This window comes from Phyllobates terribilis, unplaced genomic scaffold (assembly GCF_046119375.1).
Source record: "Phyllobates terribilis strain yellow unplaced genomic scaffold, ASM4611937v1 Scaffold_2__4_contigs__length_985480577, whole genome shotgun sequence".
NCBI lineage: Eukaryota > Metazoa > Chordata > Amphibia > Anura > Dendrobatidae > Phyllobates > Phyllobates terribilis.
In genome coordinates, this window is record NW_027362762.1 from 218,001,456 (window position 1) to 218,027,804 (window position 26,349).

The 26,349-nt window shown below is 43.8% G+C and overlaps 1 protein-coding gene across 1 annotated transcript in view; it reads right to left on the reverse strand.

The window, feature by feature from the left end:
• The window catches only part of DNAJC15 (DnaJ heat shock protein family (Hsp40) member C15), a 42,828-nt gene that overhangs the window by 4,702 nt on the left and 11,777 nt on the right, over window positions 1–26,349 (reverse strand). The window contains exons 3-5 of the mRNA XM_073670306.1: window positions 23,906–23,979; window positions 23,670–23,746; window positions 17,701–17,771 (exon numbers count right to left, since the gene is read on the reverse strand). Of these exons, the coding sequence (XP_073526407.1) occupies window positions 17,701–17,771; window positions 23,670–23,746; window positions 23,906–23,979 (222 nt within the window). The remainder of the gene's footprint in view (window positions 1–17,700; window positions 17,772–23,669; window positions 23,747–23,905; window positions 23,980–26,349) is intronic.

Below are 26,349 nucleotides of genomic sequence, written 5' to 3' on the forward strand. Positions count from 1 at the left end.
CCCGTAGTGTTCGGGTTCGGTTCGGTTCGTCGAACACCGGGATGTTCGAGGAACTGTTCGTGGAACTGTTCGTCGAACACCTTAGAACACCGTCGAACACCGTTAAAACCAATGGCAGGCAAACAAAAACACATAGGAACACATAGAAAACACCTTCAAAGGTGTCCAAAAGCTGACAAACTGCTCAGAAGACGCTTTCTTTAAAAAAGCCGGCCGGCAATTCAGCAGCGGCATACACCGGTACCCGACAATTTAGACATGAAGGAATAGAGCATCACACATAGATTAGATAGATAGAAACATGTCAGTCACATATATATGAAGTACAGTGACAGTGTTGCTTACTGTACTTGTCATTTAGTGTAAAGGATTTATTAAAAAATATAATAGTGTTTTCGTGCACCGTCTCTTTAAAAAAGCCGGCCGGCAATTCAGCAGCGGTACCCGACAATTTATAACAGACAGAATAGAGCTTCGCATATAGATTAGATAGATAGAAACATGTCAGTCACATATATAATAAGTACAGTGACAGTGTTGGTTACTGTACTTGTCATTTAGTATTAAAATAAAGGATTTATTATTAAAAAAAATTGGCGTGGGGTTCCCCGTAATTTTAGTCTCTAGCGGAGGTTAAGCAGACAGCTGGGGCAGATGTTTGAAGCCTGGGAAGGGGGTAATACCCACGGAGCTTCCCAGGCTACTAATATCAGCCCCCAGCTGAATAACTAGCCTTTACTAGCTATTAAAATGGAGGACCCCTCCCAAAAAAATGACGTGGGGTCCCCCCTAATTTAATAGCTAGCAAAGGCTAGGCAGACAGCTGGGGGCTGATATTAATAGCCCAGGAAGGGAGCCATGAATATTGGCCCCCTCCCAGGCTAGAAACACCAGCCGTCAGCCGCCCCAGAAATGGCGCATCCATAGGATGCGCCAATTCTGGCACTTAGCCTCGCTCTTCCACGCTGCCCTGGTGCGGTGGCAGGGGGTAATAGGGTTGGGGTTGATGTCAGCTTATAATGCCAGCTGACATCAAGCCCAGGTTAGTAATGGAGAGGCGTCTATAAGACACCCCCATTACTAACCCCATAGTCAAAGTTAAAAAAAAAACACAAACACCCAGAATAAAGTCCTTTAATTGAAATAAAGACACAATTCTTTATTGTTCTAAATTAAACCATACTTACCATCACGCCCATTCCAGCTGAAGCCAACGATCTCCTGCAATAAAAGAAAAATAATAAAGCAACCTCATCCTTACCTTTCCATGGTTCCCAGGACAGCTTTAGCTCTGCTACATCGAGATGACAGGCTGGACCGCAGCAGAACGCTGCCATCCAGCCTGTCATCCCGCGGACACTGAGAAGCGCAGGCATGCTTGCGCTCCTCAGTGTCTGACTGTGACGGCATCCAGATGAGCAGACAATGAACTCGGCTCACCTCATGTACGTCACTGACAGCGTGGGAAAATTCTCCTGCACTCAGCGCTTCAGCGTGAAAATTTTCCCACGCTGTCAGTGACGTGCATGAGGTGAGCCGAGTTCATTGGACATGACCTCGGCTCATCTGGATGCCGTCACAGCCAGACACTGAGTAGCGCAAGCAAGCCTGCGCTTCTCAGTGTCTGCGGAATGACAGGCTGGATGGCAGCGTTCTGCTGCGGTCCAGCCTGTCATCTCGATGTAGCAGAGCTGAAGCTGTCGTGGGAGCCATGGAAAGGTAAGGATGATGTTGCTTTATTATTTTACTTTTATTGCAGGAGATCATTGGCTTCAGCTGGAATGGGCGTGGCGGTAAGTATGGTTTAATTTAGAACAATAAAGAATTGTGTGTTTATTTCAATTAAAGGACTTTTTTCTGCGTGTTTGTGTTTTTTTTTAAATACTTTACTAGAAATTCATGGTGGTCATGTCTAATATTGGCGTGACCCCATGAATTTCGGGCTTAGGGCCAGCTGATAATGCCAAGCTGGCCTTAACCCCTTTATTACCCAGTGAGCCACCGCACCAGGGCCCTGGATGAGTTGGGTACAGCGCCAGAAGATGGCGCTTCTATGAACGCGCCATTTTCCGGGGCGGCTGCGGACTGCAATTTGCAGCGGGTGGGGCCCAGAAAGCTTGGGCCTCCCTGCGCTGCAGATTCCAGCCCCCAGCTGCCTAGTTGTACCTGGCTGGACACAAAAATAGGGCGAAGCTCCACGTATTTTTTTTTTTAAATTCATGAAATTCATGGAATAATTAAGAAAAAAAGGGCTTCCCTATATTGTTGTGTCCGGCTAGGTACAAATAGGCAGCTGGTGGTTGGGAGCAGCCCGTTCCTGCCTGCTGTACCTGACTGGACACAAATATAGGGCGAAGCCCCACATCAATTTTTTTTTCATTATTTCATGAATTTCCTGAAATAATTTAAAAAAAATTGACGTGGGGCTTCGCCCTATATTTGTGTCCAGTCAGGTACAGCAGGCAGGGACGGGCTGCCCCCAACCACCAGCTGCCTATTTGTACCTGGTTGGACACAACAATATAGGGAAGCCGTTTTTTTCTTAATTATTCCACGAATTTCATGAAATAATTTAAAAAAAAAATGCGTGGGGCTTCGCCCTATTTTTGTGCCCAGCCAGGTACAACTAGGCAGCTGGGAGCTGGAATCCGCAGCGCAGGGAGGCCCAAGCTTTCTGGGCCCTACCAGCTGCAAATTGCAGTCCGCAGCCGTCCCAGAAAATGGCGCGTTCATAGAAGCGCCATCTTCTGGCGCTGTACCCAACTCATCCAGGGCCCTGGTGCGGTGGCTCACTGGGTAATAAAGGGGTTAAGGCCAGCTTGGCATTATCAGCTGGCCCTAAGCCCGAAATTCATGGGGTCACGCCAATATTAGACATGACCACCATGAATTTCTAGTAAAGTATTTAAAAAAACACAACACCCAGAATAAAGTCCTTTAATTGAAATAAACACACAATTCTTTATTGTTCTAAATTAAACCATACTTACCGTCACGCCCATTCCAGCTGAAGCCAATGTCTTCTGCAATAAAAGTAAAATAATTAAGCAACCTCATCCTTACCTTTCCATGGTTCCCATGACAGCTTCAGCTCTGCTACATCGAGATGACAGGCTGGACCGCAGCAGAAAGCTGCCATCCAGCCTGTCATCCCGCGGACACTCAGAAGCGCAGGCATGCTTGCGCTCCTCAGTGTCTCGCTGTGACGGCATAAATATGAGACAAGCTCATGTCCAATGAACTCGGCGCACTTCATGCACGTCACTGACAGCGTGGGAGAATTCTCCTGCACTCAGCACTTCAGCGTGAAAATTCTCCCACGCTGTCAGTGACGTACATGAGGTCAGCTGAGTTCATTGGACATGAATGAGCTCACCTCATGCACGTCACTGACAGCGTGGGAAAATTCTCATGCTGAAGTGCTGAGTGCAGGAGAATTTTCCCACGCTGTCAGTGACGTGCATGAGGTGACCTCATTCATGTCCAATGAACTCAGCTGACCTCATGCACGTCACTGACAGCGTGGGAGAATTCTCACGCTGAAGTGCTGAGTGCAGGAGAATTCTCCCACGCTGTCAGTGACGTGCATGAGGTGCGCCGAGTTCATTGGACATGAACTCGTCTCATCTTTATGCCGTCACAGCCAGACACTGCAGAGCGCAAGCATGCCTGCGCTTCTCAGTGTCTGCGGGATGACAGGCTGGATGGCAGCGTTCTGCTGCGGTCCAGCCTGTTATCTCGATGTAGCAGAGCTGAAGCTGTCGTGGGAACCATGGAAAGGTAAGGATTAGGTTGCTTTATTATTTTTCTTTTATTGCAGGAGATCGTTGGCTTCAGCTGGAATGGGCGTGACGGTAAGTATGGTTTAATTTAGAACAATAAAGGAATGTGTCTTTATTTCAATTAAAGGACTTTATTCTGGGTGTTTGTGTTTTCTTTTAACTTTGACTATGGGGTTAGTAATGGGGGTGTCTTATAGACGCCTCTCCATTACTAACCTGGGCTTGATGTCAGCTGGCATTATAAGCTGACATCAACCCCAACCCTATTACCCCCTGCCACCGCACCAGGGCAGCGTGGAAGAGCGAGGCTAAGTGCCAGAATTGTCGCATCCTATGGATGCGCCATTTCTGGGGCAGCTGACGGCTGGTGTTTCTAGCCTGGGAGGGGGCCAATATTCATGGCTCCCTTCCTGGGCTATTAATATCAGCCCCCAGCTGTCTGCCTAGCCTTTGCTAGCTATTAAATTAGGGGGGACCCCACGTCATTTTTTTGGGGGGGTCCTCCATTTTAATAGCTACTAAAGGCTAGGTATTCAGCTGGGGGCTGATATTAGTAGCCTGGGAAGCTCCGTGGGTATTACCCCCTTCCCAGGCTTCAAACATCTGCCCCAGCTGTCTGCTTACCCTCCGCTAGAGACTAAAATTACGGGGAACCCCACGCCAATTTTTTTTAATAATAAATCCTTTATTTTAATACTAAATGACAAGTACAGTAACCAACACTGTCACTGTACTTATTATATATGTGACTGACATGTTTCTATCTACCTAATCTATGTGTGAAGCTCTATTCTGTGTGTTATAAATTGTCGGGTACAGATGCTGAATTGCCAGCCGGCTTTTTTAAAGAGACGGTGCATGAAAACACTATTATTTTTTTTAATAAATCCTTTGCAGTAAATGACAAGTACAGTAAGCAACACTGTCACAGTACTTCATATATATGTGACTGACATGTTTCTATCTACCTAATCTATGTGTGATTCTCTATTCTTTCTGTTATAAATTGTCGGGTACAGATGCTGAATTGCCGGCCGGCTTTTTTAAAGAGACGGTGCACGAAAACACTATTATTTTTTTTGATAAATCCTTTACACTAAATGACAAGTACAGTAAGCAACACTGTCACTGTGCTTCTTATATGTGTGACTGACATGTTTCTATCTATCTAATCTATGTGTGAAGCTCTATTCTTTCGGTTCTAAATTGTCGGGTACCGGTGTATGCCGCTGCTGAATTGCCGGCTTTTCATGTTTCACTGTGAGCACTGTTCCCATCGATTTGGGCAATCACTGTAATGCCACAACCACCATGGCTGTGGCATTACAGTGAGTGGCAGACAATCCCTGCATGATTGGTGCTCTAAATAGCACCAGACATGCAGGACACGCTTTTGGTGCACGAACAGTTATCGAACATAACCTCGAACAGCCGAATTTTTTGCAAATCGTTCGGGTTCCTCGAACAACACGAACACCACCCAAAACAGCTCGAATTTGAGATTGGCGAACAGTTCTAGTCGAACACCGCTCATCTCTAGACTTAACCACTGAAATTAGGAAAATACAATGGGCCCGATTCATCAAGACCTGCGTTGTTCATAAAGATGTGTATGCCTCTTCATAAATTAGGAGGGTCGGACGAGTGGCGCACACTTCTCTGTGCGCCTCGCAACAAATCCTACTCCAGTCTCTGCTGTAGTAAGATTTGTGGTGAAGCGAACGTCATCGCTCATCATAAAATTGACACAGTCACTATGCCCCCGTCTGGCTCCAGCTCCACCCACTTTGATGGAGCTGTGTGAAAATGGCAGAGAATGCCAAAAGTCCCAAAATTTTAGTGCAAACTCAAGTTATGCCAGAATATTAGCTGAAAATCTCTGATGAATCAGGCCCCATGTTAAAGTTTCCATACCATTTCAAGGGGACGTACAGTACAGACCAAAAGTTTGGACACACCTTCTCATTTAAAGTTTTTTCTGTATTTTCATGACAATGAAAATTGTACATTCACACTGAAGGCATCAAAACTATGAATTAACACATGTGGAATTATATACTTAACAAAAAAGTGTGAAACAACTGAAAATATGTCTTATATTCTAGGTTCTTCAAAGTAGCCACCTTTTGCTTTGATGACTACTTTGCACACTCTTGGCATTCTCTTCATGAGCTTCAAGAGGTAGTCACCGGAAATGGTCTTCCAACAATCTTGAAGGAGTTCCCAGAGAAGCTTAGCACTTGTTGGCCCTTTTGCCTTCACTCTGCGGTCCAGCTCACCCCAAACCATCTCGATTGGGTTCAGGTCTGGTGACTGTGGAGGCCAGGTCATCTGGCGTAGCACCCCATCACTCTCCTTCTTGATCAAATAGCCCTTACACAGCCTGGAGGTGTGTTTGGGGTCATTGTCCTGTTGAAAAATAAATGATGGTCCAACTAAAACGCAAACCGGATGGAATAGCATGCCGCTGCAAGATGCTGTGGTAGCCATGCTGGTTCAGTATGCCTTCAATTTTGAATAAATCCCCAACAGTGTCACCAGCAAACACCCCCACACCATCACACCTCATCCTCCATGCTTCACGGTGGGAACCAGGCATGTAGAGTCCATCCGTTCACCTTTTCTGCGTCGCACAAAGACACGGTGGTTGGAACCAAAGATCTCAAATTTGGACTCATAAGACCAAAGCACAGATTTCCACTGGTCTAATGTCCATTCCTTGTGTTCTTTAGCCCAAACAAGTCTCTTCTGCTTGTTGCCTGTCCTTAGCAGTGGTTTCCTAGCAGCTATTTAACCATGAAGGCCTCTTAACAAAGTCTCCTCTTAACAGTTGTTGTAGAGATGTGTCTGCTGCTAGAACTCTGTGTGGCATTGACCTGGTCTCTAACCTGAGCTGCTGTTAACCTGCGATTTCTGAGGCTGGTGACTCGGATAAACTTATCCTCCGAAGCAGAGGTGACTCTTGGTCTTCCTTTCCTGGGGCGGTCCTCATGTGAGCCAGTTTCTTTGTAGCGCTTGATGGTTTTTGAAACTGCACTTGGGGACACAAAGTTTTCCCAATTTTTCGGACTGACTGACCTTCATTTCTTAAAGTAATGATGGCCACTCGTTTTTCTTTACTTAGCTGCTTTTTTCTTGCCATAATACAAATTCTAATGGTCTATTCAGTAGGACCATCAGCTGTGTATCCACCAGACTTCTGCACAACACAACTGATGGTCCCAACCCCATTTATAAGGCAAGAAATCCCACTTATTAAACCTGACAGGGCACACCTGTGAAGTGAAAACCATTTCCGGTGACTACCTTTCGAAGCTCAGCAAAAGAATGCCAAGAGTGTGCAAAGCAGTCGCCAAAGGTGGCTACTTTGAAGAACCAAGAATATAAGACATATTTTGAGTTGTTTCACACTTTTTTGTTAAGTATATAATTCCATTCATAGTTTTGATGCCTTTAGTGTGAATGTTCAATTTTCAAAGTCATGAAAATACAGAAAAATCTTTAAATGAGAAGGTGTGTCCAAACTTTTGGTCTGTACTGTACAATGATAGCATGGGATCATCCACTGTGTCTAACGCAATAGTGATCAAACCAATATATTGCAGAGGCAACAAATGTGGCTCACGATTCCATCAAACGGCTACAAATCCCATTTAGCTATGACCAGGTAAAGGGGTAGGCAATTAAACTTAGCGTAAAAAATGCCACTAATCGGCATCAACCCTCGCAAATGTTTAATATTGGCCTTTTCAACCAAAATTCGTTTGCACATTTTTGGCCACTTCATACCAACGGGATTTTGCCAAGGAGAGGACAGACATGACTATATTGGCGCTGTTATAGAAATCCATTTTGTGGATTTTGTTTAATCTGCGTTGGAAGTTTCTTTGTAATCATAGACTTGTGCATCAAGGCGGGACTGTGGGTAGGGTCTTCAGCTCTGATCCAGACCCTCCCCTGGGGTCTTTACCTTCCTGTTTAAAATTTTGCGACGGCGCAGTCCTAGCTGCGGGAGGTACTTGCGCAGATTGATCTCCTGGCAGATTGCTCAATGTCACGAGTGCCATTTTACTGAAGCCCACTAAGAGATCAATAAGGACGGCACTAGTGCGAAATTTAAAACAGAAAGAAAATAAAAAGACACCAGAGTCAGAGAAGGGGCTGCGCGGCTCCCAGCGCTCGAAGCTTTACTGCCTGGCCGTGTCATACTGCGCAAGCGCCACATAACTTCACAGCTTGTCAGGAGCAAAATTCAAATACGTGGGCGGCGCCAGCTCTGACTGAATGTGGCGCCCGCCCCTGACTGACTACGAGGATCACACCCAATGACTGAACGAGCAGGTAGGATTATAAGTATATAAAATGTTATATACTCATTATATTTGCACCAATTTTAATGAAAAAAGCATGTTAGTGATGCACATTGCATCACTAACAACGCTATGGTGGCAGTTTACATAGTAGATAAGCCATGACAAGTTCCCTTTAATTCATGCAATAAAATGCAAATTAATTATAAAAATTAAAAAAAAAAAATCCAAAAAAAATCACATTTTATTAAAGATTCTGTCTCTCACAGTTGACGTGTACCTACAATAAACATCACTTACCTCTCACTTCTCTGTATGGGGGAAAACTTGCAAAATCGGCAGTGTATCAAATGCTTATTTTCCCCATTGTATACGTTGAAGAGAAAGAGCAAATGTACAATAACTATTCTTGTCTGTGTAGATGTAACTTCAGCATGCCTACCATTAAAGTGTAACTGTGCCTTCAAGTGACTCTTCAGAATAAGCTGTCATATCTGTGTGTACATGGAGAATACTATTATTTCTGGCCATTATAGGACTTGTATCCTGTTTTTTAGCAGTTTTTCTGCATTCGAAGTCTCCACATTTTCAGTTTGTGTAGTTTGTCTTTTTTTCTCTCCAACTTCTCCCCATCCCCTCTTTTTATATGATTTCATATGCACTGCAGACAGATTTGTAGACAGTTTTAAGCAGTTTTTGAGAGTGACTGAAAAGTGCAAGAGATTAAAAAAAGATTGATAAGTGGGGAAAGAACCATATTGCCTTAATAAAATACATTACAGTTTCTTATCTTCACTAATTACTATTTAAGACAATAAGTTTATAAAAACTAAGCTCTTTCTATCTTGTCCACGTACACAACTATGATGCCTTTTTGTTTTCACATGTCTCTTCACTGTGTTACTATGTTTCTTTATTTAGAGTATAAGATGAATAATAAGAAGCCATAAATAAAACCTTAGGCACCGGGGACTTGCAAATAACCCTAAAATATGTTCTCCCCTTTTTATTAGACAATGCAGGAAAGCCTAGCCCCATATATCATGAGAATGTTTCAAATGGCTTGTAAAAGACCCCGTGTGGCCGCAGTAGTTTTATAATGTAACAAAGGTCACATTTTACTAACCACTGCTAATTTTACTATTTACATTTGCTGAAGTCTAAAAAGAAAAGGCAGAAGTAAAGTCATAAGTAACCAAAACTGCGCAGTGAGGACTAAACTTTTACTATATACAAATAAATTCTGCATTTTTAGCGCATGAATAAACCCCTTACCAAAGAATGACATACGATGATGGCATGCTATATATTTGCAGCTTAGGTGGAGGGTGTATGCTTAGGTATAGTAAAGTAAGTCAGGACCCTGATGCTATATATTAGGTTAAAGAGCAACAAACCCCACAGCTACTTGTCTAGTTATTTATTTTTACTCATTTATATAGCTTCATCATATTCCACTGCAGTTTACAGAAATTATCATCACTGTCCCCATTGGGGCTCACAAGGTCAATTCCCTATCAATATGTCTTTGGAGTGTGGGAGGAAACCCACACATACACGGGGAGAACATACAACCCTTGCAGATGTTGCACTTGTTGTTAGTTATAATATACAGTCTTCAATATTGAAATTGCAACACCATGAAGGAAGAGTTGTGGAATTATGGAAATCACATGATCGATGGCTATGATAATAATTTGAAAATGTTTCCATTTTTTCATCATTTGCATAACACCTTGATTTATTCAGTATTGAGTATGAGCGCCACACACAGTATACACACTTGTATGCCATTACATGTTATTAATTATTAGATTATAAAGACGCACTCCACCCCCCATATTTGTGGGGAAAATGGGGGTGAGTTTTATAATCCAAATGTAGTTCACCGGCTGCGGTGGAGCGGGGTCCCAGGGTCGCTTCTGCAGGAAGCTTCTGGAGGCAGGAGTGAGGCAATGCTGCGGGTCCCAACCTGGTAGGAGTGGGTGTTTGGCGGTGCAGGGGCTCCGCCAACATTTTGTGAAAGGCCAGAGCCGCTGCACTTTCCATGGATTTCAATGCGGTGGACTTCGGGAAAATGGCCGCCGGAGGAGGCGCATGCGCAGACTCCGGCGGCCATTTGTTCTGAAGTCTACAGTATTGAAATCCATAGGAAATGCGGGCTTTCACAAAATGTCATTGGAACCCCTGCACCGCCGACCACCCCCTTCTACCAGCCTATGGCCCGCAGCATTGCCCCACTACCTCCGCTGCGAGGTTCCTGCAGCAACCCTGCCTCCTAGGACCGCACTCCACCGCCGTCGCCACCGCCATCCCCCAGGTAAGCTACTGTACCAGCGGACTATAAGACGCATCTTCATTTTATTAAAACATTTTTTCCCCAATTTTCTCCCCAAAATTTGGGGAGCATTTTATAATCCAGTGCATCTTATAATCTGCAAAATACGGTATGTTATTAAAGATTGCCTGAGGAATGTTCTGCCACACTGAATGCACTTGGGCACACAATCATCAAGATCAGCTGCTGGCATCTCCTTTTGCAACTGCCAAACAATGTAATCCCAGTGCCCAATTGGAGACAAGCCAAAGACACTGCAGGTCACGATAGCACGTTTAGGCTACTTAGGCTGCTTATCACACTACCACGAGAAACATGTGGCCTGGAGTTGTCATTTTAACAAAAAAGGGCTCCTGGGACACTTTGGAGAAATTGCTCCATCAGCTATTCCACCACTGATCCATTCTGTACTGGAAGTGAAATTGGATGTCACATACCAAGCTTAAGGCAAACAGTGTCTACACAAAACATAAGAAGGTGTTTGTGCAACATTGGGCTATGAGACAAATGTTCAGCTACAGGTGATCCATAGACCTCACACCATGGCTTTTAGAGGCTTTCATGGTACAGAGCAAGACAGCAATGGAGGTCTATGCTCTAACGATGAGCACTGCTTTTGCCTTGGACGCAATGATACTTAGAGATTTAAAAATCATGAGGGAACGCCATACCAGTCCTACTGCTGGGATAATGTAGGGTTGCATACAGTAATTGGACCAGTCTAGTCTTCATTCCAGGTACACTAACAGCTCGGCATTACATTGATTTGGTTGTGGACTCAGCAGTACAGCCATTTCTCCAAAATGTCACACAAGTAATTTTTAAACACGACAACGCCAGGATACATGGGAGCACCCTACAGGGCCGAAACGTATTACTGTGGCCTGCAGCGTTTCTGGACTGGTCTCTCTGGGATGTCACTAATTGGCAATAGTAAAGCAAGCAGCCAACAAAAGACCATGACAGTTTCTGTGCCCAGATGCATTCAGCATTGCAGAGCATTCCTCAGACAACCATTAATAAGGTCATTGATACCAGCCAAGGATGTAAGTGCGGGGATTTGTGCTCATCATGCTTACCCTTGATACTGATTTGTGTTTCTATTTTTCCATCATTTGCATATTAATAAAATGTCTATAGATCCAGTGATTTCCATAACTTCACGACTTTTCCTTCCTGGTGCTGCAATTTCAATATGAAGGCGTGTACATGGCTTTACAATAAGTCTATATGAAACAGGTTTTACTATATGTGGCATTAGAATATATTCAGATGACTATAACATCATGCCCTGGATATGCCCATTTCTACAAATACTCCTAGGTTCAGGGGTTATATTTTATGGTGCGGGTAAAGTAGAAGCGCAGTGTTATAAAACGTGAAGCACGTAGTAAATCTTACTATAAAGGAAAGCAAAAAATAGTCTCCTCTTTGACTTTTGAAATACAGCGTAATGTTTTACCATCTGCTATTTTTAAGCTGATGCAGGCATGAGCATATGGGCGAGCTTTTCTCCAGCAGATGCGGTCTACTTAGAAGTTATAATAATAGTCTTTCTGTAAAATAAATCATTTACATTCAAAACCTGGCTAGTTACAGCATTTGTGCTCCGGCTCTGCAGCCTGTAATTTCCAAACTCTGAATGGCATTAATATTTTATGGCAAGTTTACAGAAGGCAATCTCACTCAGAAGAGCTTTTATTTCTTGTGTATTACCAAAATGAAAGTGATTGAGCAGACTTTTTTCCCACTTTTAGCAACACCGGTTATAAATGATTAAGCACAGCCTGCTTTACAATAATGTAGACATGAGCAGACCTGGACAACTAGCATTGTAGATGATGGAAAAGAAAAGAGCGCAGGTTCCTGCAAACAGAGGCAGCACATAGAATATAGTTTACTTCTAAGCACTGGAGAGGAAAGGATTGAACAAGGATTGTCCATGTACTGGTGTTAAGGATATCAATAAACAATGGAGATATCCAAAATAGGGCTGGTATCTTGTACCACACCTGTGTTATATTTAGAGACACTGACAACACAACTTCTAATCTTAATTAGCCAGACGTCTAGATTTGTTAGGCCAAGAGAAATACGCTATTTTGTTTGTGTTGACTTTTGAATGTATGTGTTTTTCTTTGGCTAGTCAAGAAGGACATAATAGTATTTGTATAACCCTGAATGTTGACTTCTCTTGGTCTGGAAACAATAATGTTTGTTAATATGCTAATTACCTATTGTACTAAGCCAGCTAGTTGTTCATTTACAGAGCAGGAGGATAACAACTATGTAAATTGATGAAATGCTCAAACAATGAGACCTGAGCCCTGCACCTTTTCTCCTGACCTGTGACTGATGACCTTAGCCACATATGTAAATATAAAAAGGGTTTTCTATCCTGCTGCAAAGAGAATCAAAGATCAGAGAGACTCTTCAGAATGGTATTTTGGTAGAATTGCTCTATCCAGAGAAACACAGATTTGGATTCTAAAGGATTCCAGCCAAAGGATACACAGTCCTGACAGGAAGGATACAGATCTACTCCATTAACCCCTTACTGGCCTGGGGCCTATTAGTACGCCCCAGGCCATCACCCCCGGTTCAGTGAGGGCTCCAGGGGCGAGCCCGCACTGAACCGGGCACATGTCAGCTGATTATTAAAGCTGACATGTGCCCGCAACAGCTGCAGGTTGAATCACGATCCACCCACGGCTGTTAAGCAGTTAAATGCCGCTGTCAATCTCTGACAGCGGCATTTAACAGCCCTGGAAGAGCGTCACTTACTCCGCCCATCGGTGACCCCATCACATGATCGCAGGTCACTGATGGGTGGGCATGACAACCCTGGGTCTGCAGCAGACCCCAGTGGTTGTCATGTAAAGATCGCTACGAGCGCCACCTAGTGGTCGGCGCTCATAGAACAGGAGCATTTCTGCTACATATAGGTGATCTGTTCATCACCTCTATGTAGCAGAGGCAATCAGACAGTAGCTGCTTCTAGTCTCCTATGGAGACTATAGAAGCATGCAAAAAGTGTAAAAAAAAATGTTTCTAAAAATATTAAAAAAATATAAAAGTTTAAATCACCCCCCTTTTGCCCCATTCAAAATAAAATAATAAAAAATAAACCCCACATACACATATTTGGTATCGCCGCGTTCAGAATCGCCCAATCAATATAAAAAAAGAATTAATCCGATCAGTAAACGGCATAACGAGAAAAAAATTCCAAATGCCAGAATTACGTTTTTTTTTTGGTTGACGCAACATTGCAATAAAATGCAATAACGGGAGATCAAAACATTGTATCTACCCCAAAATAGTATCAATAAAAACATCAGCCCAGCAAGCAAAAGATAAGCCCTCACCTGACCCCAGATCCCGAAAAATTGAGACGTTAAGGGTCTTGGAAAGTAGCGCCATTTTTTTTTGTTTGTTTTTTTAAGCAAACTTTGGATTTTTTTTTCACCACTTAAATAAAAAAGAACCTATACATGCTTGGTGTCTACAAACTCGTAATGACCTGGAGAATAATAATGGCAGGTCAGTTTTAGCATCCAGTGAACGTGGAAATAAAAAAAACAACTGTGGAATTGCATTGCTTTTGCAATTTCACCGCACTTGGAATTTTTTTCCCGTTTTCCAGTACACGATATGGTAAAACTAGTAATGGCGTTTAAATGTACAACTCGTCCCGAAAAAATAAGCCCCCACATGGCCATATTGCCCAAAAAATAAAAACGCTATGGCTCTGGGAACAAGGGGAGCAAAAAACGAAAATGCAAAAATGGAAAATCCCAAAGTCGTAAAGGGGTTAACCATCAGAGAAATCATGGATACATTTGGAGAAACCAGGTTGGGACAATGAGGTCAGCTGGTCCCATGGATATGTTGTTTGAGGTTGCCAGGTGGGACCCTCCGGTCGCCTGGAACCCATGGAAACGTTCGGAGAAGCCAGTTTGGGACCAGCCGGTCATCTGGCCCCATGGAAACTCTCAGAGAAGCCAGGGTGGGACCCTCTGGTCTCCAGGCTTTGTACCCGATGGACTGTCCGCTTCCTAAGCTTGCTGCTACTTCCTCTCTGTAGGTGTCCAACCAAAGTGTGGTGCCACTCGTTGAGGTAGTTGGCCCTGGAAGTCCCAAAGTCGCAGCTGATCTATTCCCGGCGGGCCAGCGGAAGGGTGAGACTTAGTGATGAGCAAGCATGCTCGTTGCTCGAGATTTACGAGCATGCTCGGGCGAGCACCTATTATCTTCATCGTGCTCGGGTGTTAAGTTTTCGTCGCTCTGTGAACATGATTTGCGACTGATCTTCTATGTGCAACTGTATATAATAGATATATATGTGTTTCTGTATTACACGGTTTCAGGACCTGTACACATGCGCACCATCATGGTCCCTGCCGGCTCTCAGTATCTTCATGTGCTGACTGACGTCAGATCATGTGACACAACTCGTGATCCTGACTTCACTCATCACATGATGCTGACATCGCCGGATAGTCTGATTACCAAAGTGACACACGCATCACTTCCAGTCTGCACCGTAATGTCATCGGTTGGAGGCCTCTTTTTATACCCTCCTCTATATGTGCCGCCCCCTAACAAAGGCTTTGCCGAAACGCGCGTCAGGGAAGGAATACGTCCATCCAGGAATTGCTTTGCCACTTGGCCTTATTACTTGAGGTAACTATAAATACCTTATTTAGGAACACATACTTATACTCACTATTATACCTTGATTATGCTATATTATATAAGCCGTATGGGGTTGTGCAATTATATAATTTGTTTTGAGTTATAGTGTTTATACCTAGATACATTGAGCCTTTTGACTAGCACCTGTGTTTGACACGCGCCTATTGATTGCATGGGTGCATTTATAATTTCCTTTCCCCTCCTTTTATCTGATCTTTTGAATAATGTTTTGTATTTTTACTATTACTCAAGATGTTTAATACAGTGGTGGCCAAAAGTATTGGCACCCCTGCAATTCTGTCAGATAATACTCAGTTTCTTCCTGAAAATGATTGCAATCACTAATTCTTTGGTATTATCTTCATTTAATTTGCTTGCAAGGAAAAAACACAAAAGAGAATGAAGCAAAAATCAAATCATTTATCATTTCACACAAAACTCCAAAAATGGGCCAGACAAATGTATTGGCACCCTCAGCCTAATACTTGGTTGCACAACCTTTAGCCAAAATAACTGCGAACAACCCCTTCCGGTAACCATCAATGAGTTTCTTACAATGCTCTGCTGGAATTGTAGACCATTCTTCTTTGGCAAACTGCTCCAGGTCCCTGATATTTGAAGGGTGCCTTCTCCAAACTGCCATTTTGAGATCTCACCACAGGTGTTCTATGGGATTCAGGTCTGGACTCATTGCTGGCCACCTTAGAAGTCTCCAGTGCTTTCTCTCAAACCATTTTATAGTGCTTTTGGAAGTGTGTTTTGGGTCATTGTCCTGCTGGAAGACCCATGACCTCTGAGGGAGACCCAGCTTTCTCACACTGGGCCCTACATTATGCTGCAAAATTTGTTGGTAATCTTTAGACTTCATAATGCCATGCACACGGTCAAGCAGTCCAGTGCCAGAGGCAGCAAAGCAACCCCAAAACATCAGGGAACCTCCGCCATGTTTGACTGTAGGGACCGTGTTCTTTTCTTGAATGCCTCTTTTTTTTTCCCTGTACACTCTATGTTGATGCTTTTTGCCAAAAAGCTCTACTTTTGTCTCATCTGACCAGAGAACATTCTTCCAAAACGTTTTAAGCTTTCTCAGGTAAGTTTTGGCAAACTCCAGCCTGGCTTTTTTATGTCTCGGGGTAAGAAGTGGGGTCTTCCTGGGTATCCTACCATACAGTCCCTTTTCATTCAGACGCCGACGGATAGTACGGGTTGACACTGTTGTACCCTCGGACTGCAGGGCAGCTTGAACTTGTTTGGATTTTAGTCGAGGTTCTTCATCCACCATCCGCACAATCTTGCGTTGAAATCTCTCGTCAATTTTTCTTTTCCGTTCACATCTAGGGAGGTTAGCCACAGTGCCATGGGCTTTAAACTTCTTGATGACACTGCGCACGGAAGACACAGGAACATTCAGGTCTTTGGAGATGGACTTGTAGCCTTGAGATTTCTCATGCTTCCTCACAATTTGGTTTCTCAAGTCCTCAGACAGTTCTTTGGTCTTCTTTCTTTTCTCCATGCTCAATGTGGTATACACAAGGACACAGGACAGAGGTTGAGTCAACTTTAATCCATGTTAACTGGCTGCAAGTGTGATTTAGTTATTGCCAACACCTGTTAGGTGCCACAGGTAAGTTACAGGTGCTGTTAATTACACGAATTAGAGAAGCATCACATGATTTTTCAAACCGTGCCAATACTTTTGTCCACCCCCTTTTTTAGGTTTGGTGTGGAATTGTATCCAATTTGGCTTTAGGACAATTCTTTTTGTGTTTTTTCATTGAAGACAAATTAAATGAAGATAATAATACCAAAGAATTTGTGTTTGCAATCATTTTCAGGGAGAAACTGAGTATTATCTGACAGAATTGCAAGGGTGCCAATACTTTTGGCCACCACTGTAGTTTCTTTTTTGTATATCCTTGTTAAGACATCAGATCGCAGATATCATATCACTTTATTCAGCTTTCTATGGCCTACATGCCCATATAGACAGCTTAGGAGGGTTGATCCTACTGACAGATTCCCTTTAAAGAGTATATGTCATAAATCTCACAATACAAACCGTATACAATATTAAATAGATCTTAGGCCTGATGAGGGTTGTGTACTATATCAGATAGGGTATATCATCCTTTTAAAAGTTTTCCTGAACAATATTAAAAAAGAGTTAGGAGTCAAGAAACGCTCATCTTGGTATGAAGTGGGAAAAGTTTCAAAACGATTGTAAATCGGATCAAAGATCGGATTGTGAAATTTGGCAATATGTTTTCCTACAATAGACCCTTGCCATGTTAATCAGAGGGGATCTCATGTGTTCACTCATTGAAGAAGGCAGTCATTGTCTCCTGAAATCCATGAGTGCTACAAAATCATCCGAGAGTCTTACGACACATCTCAAAAATCATCTGGTCAGAAAACTCTAATATGAAAAAGTACATTACACATTAATGCCAACGGTAAGGTACACGGGCAGATATATAGAATCTGGTTAGGATACATTTTAATACCATGTTCTCTATATTAAAGAGTCAGCTTTTCAAAGCAGTTTTATTGCTGAAAAAAAAGTTATTTTTACCTTTATCTGGATGATTTAAAATCATGATTTTCCGATGTGCCATCCGGATCTTGGATTTGCCAGCAGATGGACTGTAAAAGTAAAGTTTTACAATAAACTGCATCAACTACTGAGTGTAAATTACATTTTACAGCCCTGAAGTCCAAATGGAGCAGGACTTTTGCCATCTAGTGGACAAGATCTAGTATTGCACAAGCAATTTCAATATAAATCTATTAAGAAAAGTGTCCGCTCTGTACTGCTAATTACCTGACACAGTAATTGTTCTTCTACCGATTCGTTTACTGTAATTCCGTACAGATGAAGGAAAATGGATATATATATCTTTGAGCATGAAGGACAAATTGCAGGCTTATCCACTCAGACTAATTGGAACATATCACTGCATGACAAAGTTAATCATGCAGAATCTAACTCTTATAATTATTTAATAATTCAACACGATGGGTTTATTTAACGTATTTCGGAGAAAACGACCAATGCCATTAAACCAGGGGTCTCAAACTCGGCTGGGTATATGGGCCGCACATGGAAAAAATTTGAATTTGGGGGGCCGCATTCTTTGTTCAATGTGACATTTTTAGTGATACCATTTTTTTTGTATACACCTTTTGAACATTTTTGCCGTGTTTATTTTTTTATGGCTTGGGTCGTTATGGATGTGGCGATAATAAACGTGCACTTTTTTGTGTTTACTTTAGTTTAGATATAAAACAGAATTTTTAGTGCCCAATATTTTTTCATGCTTTATTTTATTTTTTATTTTTTTTACAATTTTATTTCCCCCAATTGGCCACATACAGTAATATTGTCTTACAATTAGCATCATATAGTAATAATGGAAAACATCTTGTAGTAATGTTCCCCATCCAAGTCCCCATCTTGTACTAATGTGCCCCATCCAGGTCCCGATCCTGTGGCTATGTGCCCCATCCAGGTCCCCATCCTGTGGCAACGTTCCCCATCCTGGCGCCCATCTTGTACTAATGTGCCCCATCCAGGTCCCCATCCTGTGGCAATGTTCCCCATCCAGGTCCCCATCTTGTGGCTCTGGTCCCCATCTTGTGGCTCTGGTCCCCATCTTGTGGCTCTGTGCCCCATCCAGGTCCCCATCTTGTGGCACTGTGCCCCATCCAGGTCCCCATCTTGTGGCAATGTGCCCCATCCAGGTCCCCATCCTGTGGCAATGTTCCCCATCCAGGTCCCCATCTTGTGGCTCTGGTCCCCATCTTGTGGCTCTGGTCCCCATCTTGTGGCTCTGGTCCCCATCTTGTGGCTCTGTGCCCCATCCAGGTCCCCATCTTGTGGCTCTGTGCCCCATCCAGGTCCCCATCTTGTGGCTCTGTGCCCCATCCAGGTCCCCATCCTGTGGCAACGTTCCCCATCCTGGCGCCCATCTTGTACTAATGTGCCCCATCCAGGTCCCCATCCTGTGGCTATGTGCCCCATCCAGGTCCCCATCCTGGCGCCCATCTTGTACTAATGTGCCTCATCCAGGTCCCCATCTTGGGGCTATGTGCCCCATCCAGGTCCCCATCCTGTGGCAATGTTCCCCATCCAGGTCCCCATCTTGTGGCTCTGGTCCCCATCTTGTGGCTCTGGTCCCCATCTTGTGGCTCTGGTCCCCATCTTGTGGCTCTGTGCCCCATCCAGGTCCCCATCTTGTGGCTCTGTGCCCCATCCAGGTCCCCATCTTGTGGCTATGTGCCCCATCCAGGTCCCCATCCTGTGGCAACGTTCCCCATCCTGGCGCCCATCTTGTACTAATGTGCCTCATCCAGGTCCCCATCTTGGGGCTGTGTGCCCCATCCAGGTCCCCATCCTGTGGCAATGTTCCCCATCCAGGTCCCCATCTTGTGGCTCTGGTCCCCATCTTGTGGCTCTGTGCCCCATCCAGGTCCACATCTTGAGGCTCTGTGCCCCATCCAGGTCCCCATCCTGTGGCTATGTGCCCCATCCAGGTCCCCTCTTGTGGCTCTGTGCCCCATCCAGGTCCCCATCTTGTGGCTCTGTGCCCCATCCAGGTCCCCATCTTGTGGCTATGTGCCCCCTGTTCTTCACACACATAAAATAGAAAAAAAAAAAGATGATTCTCACCTGTCCTCCGTTCCCTCGGCGGCCTTCCTGCAGATGTGGCCCGCAGGCACCACAGAGTCCGACCCCTTGACGATCCCGACCTGGTCCAGGAGGAGCCGCCGACAGCAGCGCTGCATTGCCGCACAGAGACTGTCTCCCAGCACAGCATTTTCAATGTCAGCCGCCGGCCAATCAGAGGCCAGCAGCTGACTGGCCAGCGGCTGGCATTGGAAATGCAGTGCTGGGAAAAAGTCTCTGTGTGGCAATGCAGCGCTGCTGTCGGCGGCTCCTCCTGGACCAGGTCGGGATCGTCAAGGGGTCTGTGCCTGCGGGCCGCATAAAGCAGCCTCAGGGGCCGCATGCGGGCCGCGTGTTTGAGACCCCTGCATTAAACATTGGGCTGGTCTGCATGTAGAGATAACAGATATAGCCCAATGTACTGTGTTGGTGATGAAAACGCTATTACAACAGATCCCCTATTGTTGACTTGCAAACAGGGGTGTAACTAAGAAGCTGTAGAAGCTAGTATGGTGGTGGGGACGGCAGGTGGGCCATAGATGTGGCTACTCTGCAATACTAACCGCCCCTACAGGACACTGTGCGGACACTAACAGGAGAGGCACGGCCCAGTCTTCTGAATGTCGGAGCACCACGTCTCTCTACCTAAGAAAACGAATGCGGGGGCCAGGTATGTCAGCTGAGCAAGAAAAACAAACATCCTGCTCACTGGTGGTAGAAGCCCGGGCACCTCCGCAGTCAACATCTCACCATAGGTAGAAGACCGCAGCACCTTCACGCTGGCCTGTGACAGTAAGGCTATGTTCACATGTTGCGTTTTTTTTTTTAAATTAAAAGCTGCTTTTTACAGTACCAGCAAAAGCGATGAGATTTCAGACATGTCATGCACACACTTGTTTTCTGACTGAATTTGAGAACTGCAACGTTTTTTAAATCTGCAGCATGTCAGTTCTTTCTCCCATAGAAAGCAATGAGTAAGTGCAAAAATGCAGCAGAAACATTGCCAGAGGTTTGGTGAAAAAACGCAGGAACAGGAGGATGTAAAACATTAATTTTTGTGGTTTTCCCAGGTATAAACCATAATGTCTTGGTATCGTCCCATGAGCATGGATGTTAGCACTGGTTTTTATTGTAATGTACCGTATTTTTCGGATTATAAGACACAGGAAGGAAAATGGGGGTGTGTCTTCTAATCCGAAGGTAGCTTTCCAGGGGGAAGCGGCTGTGGTGCAGCGGGGTCAAAAAGGTGGCAGTGTCGGTGCTTCAGGAGGCGGCACATGTGCAGATTGAGATCTTGGCAGACGAGGTCTCAATCTGAGCATGCGCCGCCTCCGGCGCCCATTTTCCCGAAGCCCACCACAGAGAAATCAATGAGTGGAGTCCCCTTTTCCATCGACGCCAACATCTTATGAGAGCCCAGGGTTACAGCCTTGCATGACCTGAACGCCCGTCCTCCCAGCCTAGGGCCCGCAGCATCGCCCCACTCCTGCTGCCGGCCTCCTGAAGCAGCGACCCTGCCTCACATGACCACGCTGCGCCGCTGTTGCCTCCCCACCTGGCAAGCTACCGTTAAAACGGACAAGACGCACCACCATTATAATTTAAAAAATGTTTTCCTATTTTCCATCCCAAAATTTGGGGTGCGTCTTATGGTATGGTCCGGCGTGTCTTATAGTCCACAAAATATGGGAATTTTCCCTAATTTTCTTTAAAACAGTCCTTTTGTTTCTCCTGACTCCATGCACAGTTTAATTGAATTAGTGATAATTAAATTAAGGATATGTGTTAATAGTAAACAATGCCCTATCTAATAAACAAAAAAAAAATGTCCCCTAAATAATTTGATCAAATTGCCCTTTTTAGCAAAGCTGTTTTGTGTTTTCACATACATCTTGTAATTGGTGGTCTTGTATAGTATATGCTTGCTAGGTGGAAGCAAAGCTGAACCTTGAAATCCTGAAAAACGCAGCACAAACGTAAAAAAAAAAAAAATGCGTTTTGGCTGCAGTTTTTTTACTACCAAGAGATCAAGTTTTAGTTGTGGAACAAAATGCAGCAAAAAAGCAATGTGTGAACAAAGCCTCCCTCTGCTCCCCTGCAGCCACAGTCTGGAGAAGAGAGAAGGAGGATCAGGAAGGAAAAGAAAAAGAAGCGGGAGGGAAAGAAGGAGGAGAACAGGTTTTTTACCATAACACATTATAGTGCTGCAAGCGCAATAAGCCCCCTGGAGTTGTGATTGCCAGTAAACCGAACTGACTTATTTTCTCTGATGTGCTTCAAATCAGACTCTCAGGGTATGCGCACACGTTAAAAAGGTGGTCCGAAATACAACTTCATTTTCATCCTAAATCCCTATCTATTTAGTGCCATAATCTAGTCTATTTTCTAATATAATTGAATTAAAAATTCCCTCACTACCAATGCATGCTGGGATACTCAAACAAAGCGTCATCAGGGGGCAGAGGCTGCGGTCACTGTCATAGACCCTGCCCCCTCCCTGAAACGAAGCATCATCAGTGATGCTCGTTTCAGGGGCTGGGCTAGTCCCTGCAAATTGTGCACAAAGACAGTGCACTCTCACTGGCTCAGATCTGTAGTAACGAGCTGGCACTAGAGCGCCATTCGTGTGTGTTGTAAGATGAATACCTGCATGGGCGGTGCTGGTCTCTGCGCGCACGGTAGTCTTACAACACACTCCAATAGTGCGCTCTGGTGCCGGCTCGTTACTACTGATGTGAGTTGGCGAGAGTGCACTGTTTCAGCACATCGCAGGGTGCACATTGTGCAGGGACTAGCCCAGCCCCTGAAATGAGTGTAGCTGATGACGCTTCATTTCAGGGAGAGAGCAAGGGCTGAAGCAGTGACCGCAGCCTCTGCCCCCTGATAACGCTTTGTTTTAGTGCCCCAGCATGCACTGGGTTTCTCAAATGAAATCATCAAAAGTAATTGGTAAAAAACAAAAATTAAGAAAATCCGTTAGATAATGTAGTGAGGGAACGGTAGGGAATTTTTAATTCAAGTATATTGGAAAATAGTTTAGATTATGGCACTAAATAGACAGGCATTTAGGATGAAAATTATGTTGTATTTCAGACCACCCCTTTAAGTATTTGCAGAAGACATTTATGCATCAAAAACGGTGCATAAGATACACGTTTTGCATGCATTTTTTACACGTTTTTTTCCCCCTTTTCATTAGAATGGGTGAAAAACGCTCCAAAAACAGAAAGAATTGACATGCTGCAGATTTGAATCTGCAAAGAAAAAATAAGCAGCGTGTGCATGAGACTTCAGAAATCTCATTCACTTTGCTGTTACAGTAAAAACTTGCATTTTTTTCGCAGCAAAAACTTAACATGTGAACTAGCCCTTACTCAGACAAAAACATGTCTATGAATAAGTGTATGAAGTGTCTGTACTGTATCTTTTAATGATGTTATAATAAAGGTTGTTGTTTTTTTTAATTCTTTTCACTTTCTGGTGCTGGATCCTGGATTTCCGTCTAACATTTTTATGCCTTTATTAAAGTTTTGAATAGAAGTGCTGGAACAAATTGCGTTTGTCTCTAGTCTGCATATAACCAAACTGGTTCACTCAGAATCAACACTTGATCCAACTGTACCGCCATTATGTCGACGCTGAAAAAGTTCAGTGGTGCTCGCTTGGATATCTGGACTACCCAGCCAGAAGTCCGGGCCATGGACACCGGACCTGGATCTTAGCTAGCAACACCAAAGCTACTTTCTTTTTTTTCTTTCAAAATTTTGCTTTTCTATGATTTTTTGGCATTTCTTTATAGGCAATTATCCCCACTGTATTTCTGGATGTCTATTATGTAAAAATAATAAAACAAAGATAAAATCCAGTACACCCACCTGACACCTAAAATAAGGCTTGCTTCTCGCCTACTCATTTTCTGCTCAAATCCTCCCTTGTAGTAATAAGAAAGGCTCTGCAGAAACAGAAAACAAGTCATATTGCAGAAATAACAGCAATGTAGCAATATCACACTCCTGGACGTGACCAGAAGCCGAAGCGGAGAATTACACTGAGCAATCAAACAGCTCAAACAGCTCAGCCTTACTTACAAAATAAGTCAATTCACACTTACTGGAGTGGAGATTTTTTTGGCGTTTTCCATGATAACTTGACCCAAAGGTTTCCACAGCTGGAAAGCGAAGCGACCTAGAAAAAGTCACACAATTTACAGACTCCGTAGCAATTTGCTTACTGAAAATAATTTAAGCCTATAGTTAATATCTGAATAGATGTGATAGATCAGCTATTTTGGCTGTTCAGTCCATGCAATTCTGCTAACTACATTCAAGCCATTTGCCGTCATCCAACAGGCAATTTCACTCTCCCGCTCATTCACTTGGGGTCTTTTCATTGAGTCTTGTGGGAATATATATATATATATCTATATCAATGGGAGAAGACGGAGAAAAACAAATTAAGAAATATGAAGAAGCCAACACTAGCTGTATATCGTTTAGTTTACTGTTTTAGAGATACATATAACATCTAGTTCTGCATTTACGCTCATTGTGCTGTAGGCAACGTCAAATAAAAAAACATAAAAAAAAAACAAACAGCATTTGTTGCTCATAAAAATGGACTTGTCCGCATTGTTTTTTTTTTAATGGAAAATACAAGTATTTGCTGAAGCAGAAATGCTGCAGACTGATAAAGATATGAAAGGTAGTCTCTCTCACAATTAAAAAAAACTACATAACGAAAACTTATATATATGCCCCAGGAGTTCAGTCATCTCTACTCTCCTCCTACTAGTGTTGAGCGATACCTTCCGATATCAGGAAATATCAGATCGGATTGGATCGGGCAGATACCCAAAAAGTATCGGATATCGCCGATTCCGATACCGGAAACCAATGCAAGTCAATGGGACATAAATATCGGAATGAAAATAAACCCTTTCTTTCCTTGTTGGTTAATTCTACATGAAGGAAAACAACTAACAATAATGTAGAATGTATTGGGGGAGGTGGTTGCCCAAATCGATGGGAACAGTGCTCACAGTGAAACATGAAAAGCCGGCAATTCAGCAGCGGCATACACCGGTACCCGACAATTTATAACAGAAAGAATAGAGCATCACACATAGATTAGATACATAGAAACATGTCAGTCACATATATAATAAGTACAGTGACATTATCTCCAAACTGAAAGTAAAGATTACACAAGAACCACAGGACAGATTTCATCAACCAAGGTATCATTTTAAACAGTGTAAGGTCGCCCACCTGACAGTGTATGTAGTTTACTGAGCACAATCCTGCTGACAGGTGTGCTTTAAGCTGCACACCTCTCCAGGGTGGTTTTTGAGCGATCATTGGGGATCTCTGGACCCCTCCGATCTGCCAGTAAATATAAAAGCTATGAAATAAGAAAAATCATTACCGGAGGTTTAGTTACTCTTTAAAGTGGTTGTCCAGGCTTTGTGTTCAATTCTGCAGTCACTATGACTGCAGACTTGTGAATCCTGACAGCGCGCTATCAGGAATCTCTGTTGCCGGCGTTGAGAGGTCACTTGCATACTTCCATCCACATTCTGAGTAGACGTGTACAAGTGAATTGAGCGAGGCCGCTCACATCTAGTTGGCACATGACTGCATGTATACATAGTAACGTAGGTTGAATAAAGTCCTAGGTCCATCAAGTTCAACCTTCCTCCCCCAATTGTACATTTTGTTTAATTTAACTGTAAGGCTGTGTGCCCACGTAGCATTTTTCAAGCGTATATGCTGCGGAATTTCCGCAGCGTAAACGCTTGAAAAACGCATGTATATCCGCACCCCATGGTCCCCAATGGCATTCCGCAATGTCAATGCCCATGCTGCGGATTTTTCCGCAGCGTATATGCTGCGGTCAAAAATCCGCAGCATGTTCATTAATTTTGCGGAAGCGCAGCGGAATCAATGTGCGGATGGTACCCAAGTCTGGATGAGAGGAGACTCTCATCCAGACCTGGGTACCAAAGAACCTGTAAAAAAAAGAATAAAATAAAGTTTATACTTATCTTCTGATGTTTTCCCTCCGTCGGGCTGTTGTCTGAAGGACCTGCCACGTCATTGAGTCATGTGACCCACCACATGACTCAATGACGTCACCGCAGGTCCTGCACACAACAGCGTGAGCCGCTCAAGCCTCCGGACGGGGCAGAGAATGCATCAGAAGGTGAGTATAAAGTTTATTTTTTTATTTTTTACCTTTCTGAACAAGTTGTCAAGCACTTTTCCAAGTGATGCTTGGAGAAGTGCTTGATAACCCGCATGTGGAAATGCATGCAAAGACGCCTCACAAACGCTTCTACCTGGCGGGAAAACCGCATGTAATATCCGCATGCGATTTTCCCGCCAGGGAGAAGCGTAAAAAATATGCTTCAGGTCCGCAACGTGGGCACATAGCCTAACTCACAATGTTATGTGCATTGAGGAAATCATCCAGCCCTATCAAGAGGTTCTAGTGTCTGCCATCACTACCTCTTGTGGTCGGCATTCCACAGTCTGATTGCTCTGACTGCAAAGAACC